This window comes from Rhincodon typus, chromosome 26 (genome assembly GCF_021869965.1).
Source record: "Rhincodon typus isolate 14 chromosome 26, sRhiTyp1.1, whole genome shotgun sequence".
In the NCBI taxonomy this organism is placed as follows: Eukaryota; Metazoa; Chordata; class Chondrichthyes; order Orectolobiformes; family Rhincodontidae; genus Rhincodon; species Rhincodon typus.
The window spans coordinates 338,827-349,975 of NC_063357.1; the positions used below are offsets into that span (position 1 = coordinate 338,827).

General features: G+C 41.8%; 1 protein-coding gene across 1 annotated transcript in view; it reads right to left on the reverse strand.

Annotated features, from left to right (window-relative positions):
• The window catches only part of pigl (phosphatidylinositol glycan anchor biosynthesis, class L), a 56,307-nt gene that overhangs the window by 16,010 nt on the left and 29,148 nt on the right, over positions 1-11,149 (reverse strand). Inside the window, exon 3 of the mRNA XM_048612312.1 lies at positions 7,037-7,090. Coding sequence (XP_048468269.1) covers positions 7,037-7,090 — 54 coding nt within the window. The remainder of the gene's footprint in view (positions 1-7,036; positions 7,091-11,149) is intronic.

The window sequence follows — 11,149 nt, forward strand, 5'->3', positions numbered from 1 at the left end:
GATTAGAACTGCTAAATCCATCACTTTCAACTGATCAGAATAATCTGCTGTCATAATCATTTATTTAATTGCACAAGCAAAACAAACAACTAAAAGCAAGGTCTCCTGTGAAAATGAAGTGAAATCTTCCTCTCATCTGGAGAAATGTCAGAACATTGCTGGACATTACACATTCGGTTGCCTCCCCATAAAATGCCTGAACACCAGTGTCTGCTAATATCCTACAATCTTTTGGGCCCTGTCACAACTGTTCAATATTCAGATGAAGCTGAGATTGTAAGAATATTTTTCCAGCAGACTGAAAAACTATCTAACTTTGTGGGAACAAAATACCATGCTCTCTTTTACTATTTCTTATGAGCTTGCAATGCTCCCAGCAATTAGCATTTTCTAACTATTATTTGCTCACTACATCCTTAATATGATTTAATTTATGCAAGAATGCAATATGTTTAGTGGTTATTTGACTGGGCCTACTTACAACATTCACAAAAATCAATGATTATCTGTACATAGAGCACATATTAACATATCAACCAGTAAATGCAATCTGGAATCAACAGTTGTTGGTTATTGGTTATTCTGGAATAAACTTGTAACCAAATATTCTGATTAATATGTAGCTTACAAGTTAAATGAATAGCAAAGTATTATTTAATATTTGCATAGTCATATCCAATTTTCTAGCAGCTCTTTTGAAACTTCTCTATAATTGGAAAAGAAAAATCTTGTATACTTATTACATCTTATGCTGCTGGATTTTTGACATGAAAGGAAAAGTAAGACCATAAGATCGTAATAAGACCATAAGGAACAGGAACAGGAGTAGGCTGTTAGGCCCTTGGAGCCTGCTCTGCCATTCAATAGGATCATGACTGATCCAACTTTCCTCACGTCCACTTTCCTGCATTTTCCCCATAACCCTTGATTCCCTTAATGATCAAGAATTTATCTCTCTGAGACTTAAATATAATCAAGGACTCTGCCCACATAGCTCTCGGTGGAAAGGAGTTCCAAAGGCTCTCAACTCCTGAGAGAAAATATTCCTCATCTCAGTCTTAAATTAGCTTTCCTTTAATTTTGAGACTATGCCCTCTGGTCCTACACCCTCCCATGGGGGAAACATCCTCTCAGCATTTACTCTTTCAAGTCCCTTGAAAATATTTTAATGAGATCACATCTCATTCTTTTAAACTCCAATGATTAGAGTCCCATCTTGTTTAGCCTTTGCTCATGAGACAATCGCTTCATACCAAGGACATGCTAGTGAACCTTCTCTGAACTGCATCCAATGAAATGATACTTTCCTTAAATACGCAGACCAAAACTGCTCACAGTACTCCATATGTGGTCTCACTAGCACATTGTACAGTTGCAGTAAAACTTTCCTACTCCTATACTCCGACCGCTTTGAAATTAGGGCCAACATTTCATTAGCCTTCCTGATTACCTGCTGTACCTCTGTGTTAGCTTTGTGTTTTGTACACAAGTACCCCCAAGTCTCTGTGTTGCAGCATTCTGTAATCTTTCGCCATTTAAATAATATTTTGTTCTTTTGTTCTCCATTCCAAATTTACAACTTCTCAGTTCCCCACATTATGCGCTATATGCCAAATTTTTGCCAACATTCTTAACATATCAACAGTTCTGTTAACTGTACATATCACTCTTACAACTTGCCTTTCCATCTATTTTTGCATCATCTACAGATTTGGCTACAGTACATTCGCTTCCTTCTTCCAAGTCATTAATATATATTGTAAACAGTTGTTGCCCAACTGGAACCCCACAGGTCACCATTCTGAAAAAGAACTCCTTGCTTCCCTGCTCATTAGCCAATTCTCTATCTGTGCCAAAATACTACCTCCAACACTGTGGGCTCTTATGATTAAAAGTAGTTCTTTACTGGTTAAGAACTCTTTTCCCAAGGTAGAACTCAAAAATGTTAGCTCTGTTTTGCTCTGTACAGATGGTGCCAGACTGTTGGCAGCCTGTTGAGATCGACGGAAACTTGCTTCCACTCCAGTTGAATAGTTTCTAAGATGATAGGGTTGCAGATTCTGCCCAAGTGCAGCAGGTGGTGCTTGGAGGATCAGGTAAATGGGTCAGGGGCAAATTACTGCAGAAGCTGGAATCTGTACTGAAAACTACAAATGCTGGAGATCACAGCAGGTCAGCCAGCATCCATGGAGAAAGCAAGCTCACGTTTCAAGTCTAGATGACTCAGATGAAGAGTCATCTAGACTTGAAACGTTAGCTTGCTCTCTCCATGGATGCTGGCTGACCTGCTATGATCTCCAGCATTTGTTGTTTTCAGGTAAGTGGATTATTTGGAGGTTTATACACCCCTTCAACTTTGCTTCTGCATGTTCCCAAAGAAGTATTTCAGTGTACCCGATGCATTCCTGAATTAACTTTCTCCATTTTGGTAGGTCATAATTCAGGGTCTCCCAAGAATTCCTGGGAATGTTTGATCTCTTCAGGAATGCTTTGACACATCCCTAAAACGGGAATCCTAGAGCAATACTTTTATTGACAACTAGGAATGAAACTTTGAAGTGCTACTCTCCTCTGCAGTCCACTCAAATGATAGTGATATGTGAGCAAACAGGAGCGAGTCTGAGACCAGCAACAGTACACCAGTCACAATGCAAACTCTCTTCCTTGTTCAGTTACATCAAGTGCCTTTGCTGTGATTTTAAATCTTTGGTGAACCATTAGTCTTAATAAGTGTGCATGCTTACACTAGTAATGAGGTGAGGCATAGTGACATTCAGCTGTTTTAGTCTAAATAAGTACAGGACTTGATAACCCTGCTCACCACTGCTTCTCATTACCTAGCCCAGCAGCAGCCCTTCTTGCCAGATCAGGAAGCAGCATTAAGGCAGTTGTGGATACGCTTCAGTAATAAAGGATGTTTAAAAATTGTTAAGTTCATAACCTCAGTCTCTTCCCTTCCCCCTTTCCACCCTGCTCAACATGTCACAGCTGGGAGTTTTGGTGGTTAGCTCAAGGTCAGAGAGCACACTTTCACAAAGGATTCTGGCATACAGTGAGAGGTCCCACAGTGTAGTTCACTCAAACAGACCGGGCAATGGATCAGTGCATTAATCACAGACTACACAAGTCACCGGGTCACAGTGGGGGAGGGTAAAGACTGGGGCCAAGACGGGAAATTAGTAACAGTTCAGTTTACAGTCAAGCAATTTAATGTCAGTTACTTGCTATGAATTGCGTTACACTGAAGGTTAGCTGTTGTCCTAGAGTGCCTGCAAATTGAATGCTTGGAAAGTTTTATAGAGCCATAGAGTAATACAGCATGGAAACAGACCCTTTGGTCCAACTCACTGCGCTGGCCAGACATCCCGATCGGACTAATTTGGCCCGTATCTCTCTAAACCCTACCTGTTCATATATCCATCCAGATACCTTGTAAATACTGTAATTGTACCCGTCTCCACCACTTCCTCTGGCAGCTCATTCCATACATGCACTACCGTCTGCATAAAAAAGTTACCCAGCGGGTCCTTTTTAAATCTTTCCCCTTTCACCCTAAACTTATGGCCTCTAGTTTTCCACCTCCCTAGGAAATAGACCTTGGCTATTCACCCTATCTATGCCCCTCATGATTTTATAAACCTCTATAAGGTCATTCCTCAGCCTCCAACCCTCCAGGATAAAGGCCCAGCCTACTCAGCCTCTCCCTATAATTCAAACTCATCTAGACTCAAAACGTTAACTTGGTCTCTCTTCATGGATACTGTCTGACCTGCTGCGGTTTCTAGCATTTTTGTTTTCATTTATGCACTTTTACATGTTTTAAGAGTTCAAGCACCTCCTCTTCTGTCACATGAACTCCTTTCAAGACATCACTATTTATTTCCCCAAGTACCGTAGCTTCCATGTTCTTCTCCACAGCAAAATATTCATTTAGTATCTCACCCATCTCCTGTGGTGCCACACCATGTTGATCTTTTAGGGTCTGTATTCTCTCTTTAGTTACTCTTTTGCCCTTTATGTATTTATAGAATCTCTTTGGACTCTCCTTAACTCTATTTACCAAAGCTATCTCATGTCCCCTTTTTGCCCTCCTGATTCCTCTCTTAAGTATGCTCCTACTGCCCTTATACTCCTTTAGGAATTCACTCGATCCAAGCTGTCTGAATCTGATATACGCCTTCTTTTCATTGACCAGACCCTCAATTTCTGTAGTCATCCAGCATTCCCTCGACCTACCAGCCTTGTCCTTCACACTAACAGGAACATACTGTCTCTGAACTCTGGTTATCTCATTTTTAAAGACCTCCCACTTTCAACAATCCCTTTACCTGCAAATAGCCTCGCCCAATCAACTCTTGAAAGTTTCTGTCTAAAACTGTCAAAAATGGCAGTATTCAAATTTAGAACTTTAAACTTTTTGATCAGTTCTATCCTTTTCCATTACTATTTTAAAACTAACAGAATTATGATCACTTGCCTCAAAGTGCTCCCCCACTGACACTTCTGTAACATGCCCTCCCTTATTTCCCCAGAGAAGGTAGGCTTGTAAAGAAGGCGTATAGTGTGATGGCTTTCATTGGCAGGGGAATTGAGTTCAAGAGCCGCAAGGTTATGCTGCAGCTCTATAAAACCCTGGTTAGACCACACTTGGAATATTATGGTCAGTTCTGGTCACCTCATTATAGGAAGGATGTGGAAGCTTTAAAGAGGGTGCAGAGGAGATTTACAAGGATGCTGCCTGGACTGGAAGGCACGTCTTATGAGGAAAGGTTGAGGGAGCTAGGGCTTTTCTCATTGGAGCAAAGAAGGATGAGACGTGACCTGATAGAGATGTACAAGATAATGAGAGGCATAGATAGAGTGGATAGCCAGAGACTTTTTCCTGGGGCGAAATGACTATTACGAGGGGGCAAAATTTGAAGGTGATTGGAGGAAGGTATAGGGAAGATGCCAGAGGTAGGTTCTTTACAGAGAGTGGTGGGCGTGTGGAATGCACTGCCGGCAGTGGTAATGGAGTCAGATACATTAGAGACATTTAAGCAACTCTTGGATCGGCAATGGATGATAGTATAATGTAGGGTGTGCAGGGTAGTTTAATCTTAGTAGGACAATAGGTCGGCACAACACCGTCGCCAAAGGGGCCTGTACTGTGCTATACTGTTTTATGTTCTATGCTTTTCCAGAATATATCACCTTTTAAATAATACTCTTCTTTTCTGTTTATAACTTCATATTTAGGCATGGCGTATTGCATCTACCATTTGTTTCCCACTGGGTCAACTTGGCGAAAGCACCCTGAATCCTCCTTGAATCCTCCTCACAACCCCACCCAGTTGTGCGTCACCAACAAACATGGAAATGTTCCTTTATCCAGGTGACTTATCTATATTGTGAATAGCTGGGGCCCACGCACTGATCCTTGTGGTACTCCACAAGGAGTAGCCTGCCACTTTATTCTAATTCTGCTTCCTGTCTGTCCAACCAGCTCTCGATCCATGCTGATATGTTACCACTACAACTCCTTATCCCATGTGCCTTAACTTTGCCCACACACCTCTTATGAGAAACCTTATTTAAAAAGAAATCTTTTGAAGATTCAAATATACCACATTCACTAGTTCTCCCTTATCTATTCTTTCAGTCACATCCTCAAAAATTTCCAGTAGATTTGTTCAGCACGGTTTGCCTTTCATAAATCCGTACTGGCTTTGTCCAATCCTGTTAATGTTTTCCAAATGTTCTATTATCATATCTTTCATAAGAGATTCCAGCATTTTCTTCATTACTGATGTTAGGCTAACTGGACTGTAATTTGCCTTTTTTTCTCCCTTGGTTTTTAAATTGTGGGGTAACATTTGCTACCCTCCAATCTGTAGGAACTGCCCCAGAATCTGTATAATTTTGGAAAATGGCCACCAATGCATCAAATATTTCCAGGGCCATTTCCTTTAGATCTCTGGGATGTAGATTATCAGGCCCTGGTGATTTGTCAGTCTTTAACCCTATTAATTTCACCAGTATGATTTTCTAATACTGATTTCCTTCCTAGACATAGGGCTATGATGAGAGTAGGGCAGTGGGATTATTCTGGGAGCTTGTGCAAGAGCAATAGGGAGAGAATTGGGCAATGTGATTAGTTTGGGATTGAAACAGACCTATGGAGAGAGGTTCACAGGAATCATTCAGGCTTGTTAAAGAGCTAAGGGAAGAAAGCATTTTTAGAATTAACCCAGGAATATGAGGAGACCACAGATAAGTGGTATTGGTACGAAGATTAATAGAAGGCAATGAAAAGGGGTTTTCTAAGATTCATTTAGAATTGATGCACATTTGGAGAGAAGGTGGGCACTGGGATTGATGTAGGATTAATGCAGGGCTATGAGGAAGGAGCGAGGCAGTGGCTTCAGTTTGGGGATTGACACAGTAAAGGACAATGGAATGAGCACAAGGAAGTAGGATTAGTTTGGGATTGATGCAGTAAAAGGGTATTGGGGAGGGAGTCGGGGTAATGGAGATTACTTTGAGATTGCTAATCAAAACAGCCTGCACAAGCCAATAACACAGATGATTTCTAAACTGTAAACTTTGATGGTGCTAATCAATCCATGCAGCTGCTGTCATATGCTCCTTAATGGATAACTGAAAAATGACAATCTCATGATTATGCCTACTCCCATTATACGGATGAAGGCATTTGTGAAGTTGGGTCATCTATTCCACAGCTTCAGACACAAGAGTGGGTGATTATATGTCGATGAAGTATTTTTCCCCTTCAAATTTATTGAAAAACAGAAAGGCAAATGGAATCTTGGTATTTATTATTAGAAGGGTTGTTATTATTGCATAAGGTGTTGGTGTCACGTTTTAGTCTCCTAACTTGAGGAAGGTTGTGGTGGCACTGGAGCAGTTCACAGGAGGTTCACCAGGTTGATTCCAGGGATGCAAGAGCTGTTGTACGAGGAGCGGTTGAATAGCTTGCTCTTGTACTCATGGGAGTTCAGAAGAATGAGGGGGATCTGATTGAAGTATATATTGCTCAATGGAATTGATAAGGTGGATGTTGAACAGATGTCCCCACTTGTGCGACAGTCTAGAAGAAAAGGTCAATTCAGTGTTTGAGCTCGAGGGTAACATTCAGAATCACAAAATCATTACAGTGCAGAAGGCCAGTGAGTCCACTGTGTCTGTATCAGCTCTGTTAATTAGCCTTTCACAGTGCCATTCACCTGCCATCTCCCTGTAACCCTGCACATTGTTCCTTTTCAGATAATTCCCTTTAAATACTTTGATGGAACCTGCCTCCATTGCACCCTCAGGCAGTGTATTCCAGAGCCTAACCACTCAAAGTCACAGAGTCATTAAGCATGGAATCAGACCCTTTGGTCCAACTTGTCTATGCTGACCAGACATCCCAATCTGACTTAGTACCATTTGCCAGCATTTAGCCTGTATCCCTCTAAACCCTTCCTATTCATATACCCATCCAGAAGCCTTTTAAACATTGTAATTGTACCAGCCTCCACCACTTGCTCTGGCAGCTCATTCCATACATGCGCCACCCTTTGAAAAAGTTACCCCGCAGGTTCTTTTCAAATCTTTCCCTTTTCACCTTAAACCTATGCCCTCTAGTTTTGGACTCCCGTTCCCTAGGAAAAAGACCTCAGGTATACACCCTATAAATGCCCCTCATGATTTTATAAACCTCTAGAAGGTCAATCCTCAGCCTCCAACGCTCCAGAGAAAAAGGCCCCAGCCTATTCAGCCTCTTCCTATAATTCTATTCCTTCAGTCTCTGCAACATGCTTGTAAACCTATTCTGTACCCTCTCAAGTTTAACAACATCTTTTCTATAGAAGGGCAACCAGAATTGTGTACGCATTATTCTGAAAGCGGCCTCACCAATGTCCTGTACAACGATAACATGAATCCCAACTCCTATACTCAGTGACCTGACCAATGAAAGAGAGCAAACCAAGCGCCTTTTTTACCACCCTTTCTACCTGCAACTCCACTTTGAAGGAAATATGCATCTGCACTCCCAGGTTTCTTTATTTGGCAACATTCCCCACGACACTACCATTAAGTGCATAAGTCCTGCCCTCGTTTGCCTTACCAAAATGCAACATTTCACATTTATCTAATTAAACTCCACCTGCCACTCCTCAGTCTATTGGCCCATCTGATCAAGGTACTGTCATATTCTAAGATAACCTTCTTCACCAAATAAAAATTGTAAGAACTGCAGGATGCTGTAAATCAGGAACATAAACAGAAGTTGCTGGAAAAGCTCAGCAGGTTTGGCAGCACTTGTGAAGAGGATCAAATTTAGGTGTGAATTATATTGTAAATGGCAGAACCCTTAGGAACACTAACATTCAGATGGATCTAGGCGTGCAAGTCCACAGTTCCCTGAAAGTGGCAACACAGGTAGACAAGGTGATTAAGAAGGCATATGGCATGCTTGCCTTCATCGCCCAGGGCATGGAGTATAAGAATTGGCAAAACATGTTGCAGCTACATAAAACCCTTGTTAGGCCGCATTTGGAGTATTGTGTGCAGTTTTGGTCACCACACTACCAGAAGAATGTGGAAGGTTTGGAGAGAGTACAGAAAAATGTTCACCAGGATATTGCCTGGTCTCCAGGGCATTGGCTATGAGGAAAGGTTAAAAAGGCTAGGATTGTTTTCACTGGAGGCTGAGAGGAGACCTGATCGAGGTCTACAAAATTATGAGAGCCATAGATAAAGTGGATAGTCAGAGGCTTTTTCCCACGGTTGAAGTTTCAATTACAAGGGGGCACAGGTTCAAGGTCAGAGGGGGAAAGTTTATGGGAGCTGTGCGAGGGGAGTTTTTCATGCAGAGAGTGGTAGCAGCCTGGAATGCACTACCAGAAGAGGTGATGGAAGTGGGCATATTGAAGACATTGAAGAGGCACCTAGATGGGTACATGAATAAGGAGGGAATAGAGGGATATGGATCAAAAAATGGCAGGCTTGTTGGAATAATTAGGGCGTGATAGTCGGCACAGGCTTGGAGGGCCAAAGGGCCTGTTCCAGTGCAGTATTTATTCATTTGTTCATTTGTTCAAATCAGAGTTAACATTTTGGGTCCGGTGACTTTTCTTCAGAAGTTCTGAGGAAGGGTAACCGGACCCGAAATGTTAACTTTGATATTTCTTCACAGATGCTGCCAGACTGGTTGAGCTTTTCCAACAACTTCTGTTTTTGTAACCTTCTTCACTGTCCACTACACCACCTATTTTGGTGTCATCTGCAAATTTACTAACTATACTCATCGAGTGAAAAAGTTTTCCTTCTATCACTTTTGTTTCTTTCACCAATTACTTTAAATCTGTGGCCTCTTGTTTCAATCCTTCTACAAATACTTGTTTACACAAGACTCTGGGATTACCTTTTATGTTGGCTGTGAGGCTATTCATACTTCCTCTTTGCTTATTTGCCTTTTTACCTTCCCTCTGAACTTTCTACATTCTGCCTGATTCTGAATTGTATTTTCTGCCTGAAATCTGTCATACACACACTTTTTCTAATGTAACTTTTTTTTTATCTCTTTGGTCAACCAGCGAGCTCTCGATTAGCTCGCAATATGTTTCCCTTTTGAAGAAATACATTCTAGCTATAAACTCTTTCTTTGAAGGTAGCCCATTGTTTAACTACCATTTTGCTGGTTACCCTTTGAAATCAATTTATTTGGTTCAGATCCATTCCTATGCTGTTGAAGGCGACTTTTCTGTTAATTATTCTTACTCTTTCTGTGGACAGCCTGGACCTTAAGTACAATGATCACCATCCTCTAAATGTTTTCCAATTGACACTTGTATTCTGATGCAGTACTGAGAAGCACTGCACTGTTGGAGGTGCTAATGTTTTGATAAACCTTAAACCAAGGCCCTTTTATATGTCACATAAACAGATAATTCAGCTCAACCAGCCTTTCTCTCATTTTGTGTCAAGAACTGCTCCCCATCACCGCCGCCACCACCACACCCACCACCATGCTCCAATGCTGATCTCACATGTGTAATGTTTACTGTAATCAAGCTGTGCAAACTAACCACATTAGCTGTGTTCACAGCTAAGCTGCAGGAAACAGAAATGGAGAAAGACAGGGTCCACAGATAATTGAGCTTACAGTTTAAAAAACCTTCAGCCGCCATAGGGTTAAGTATTCCAAGCTGCTGTGTTGAAACAACGCCAGCAAAAGAAACTGCTTCAGAAAACCGGAATCTTTCGCAACTGCTGCACCATAGCAACGCCACCAGTGACCTGGATCAACCCCAGAACAGGCTGTCTTCTTATGCTAATTTTAGTAACCTGTAGCTGCTGAACTCTAACCTACAAAATGGGGGAGGATTTTTTTGACTGAGAAATTTACTACGGTTACAGGCCAAAACTCTCACCAGAAAACGGAGATTTGACATGGAGTGTAGGGGAGGGGATGTTGGTTAGCAATGTCTCTGAACCGCCTGAAAAGAAAGGTCACATTGGGAGGATCATATCGCTCAGAGTGTGTTTCTGACAGACAGGCAACCCAGCATAGTGCTGCATTTCAGGCCAACAACAAGCTACACCAAGGTAGGTAGATTCAGAACATAGTAAATTCCGAAATTCAACTGGGTATATTTGGGAGGCTCAATGTAACTGAGATTTCATTATGCAAAGAGGGGAACAATTATTGAGTAGCTTAACAAACATAAACTTTGGACAGCGCCTGTTGCCATAAGATCTTAAAAGGAATTAAACACACATCCAAAATTTTGGAATGTGAATGTCTTGTTATTTCAATGTGGGAACTCATCTTAAATTAGCCTGATGGCATTATCATACCGGCACTTTCCAGCAGGAACAATGGGTGAATTTTCTCAGAAAATATGTCACACTTAAATGTTACCCTGATCGTTTTGGACATAGAGCAGTTTTTCCGCCGCCTCCGCCTCCACGCTTACTTCTTTAACCGTGAACCTAACCCTCCCTCTACTGACCCCTTCTCCCGCTTCCAACACACCCCCTCCTCCTGGACACCACCCCAAGGCCTCCTACCCTCCCTCGACCTCTTCATCTCCAACTGCCGTCGAGACATCAATCGCCTCAACCTCTCCACCCCTCTCACCCACTCCAACCTCTCCCC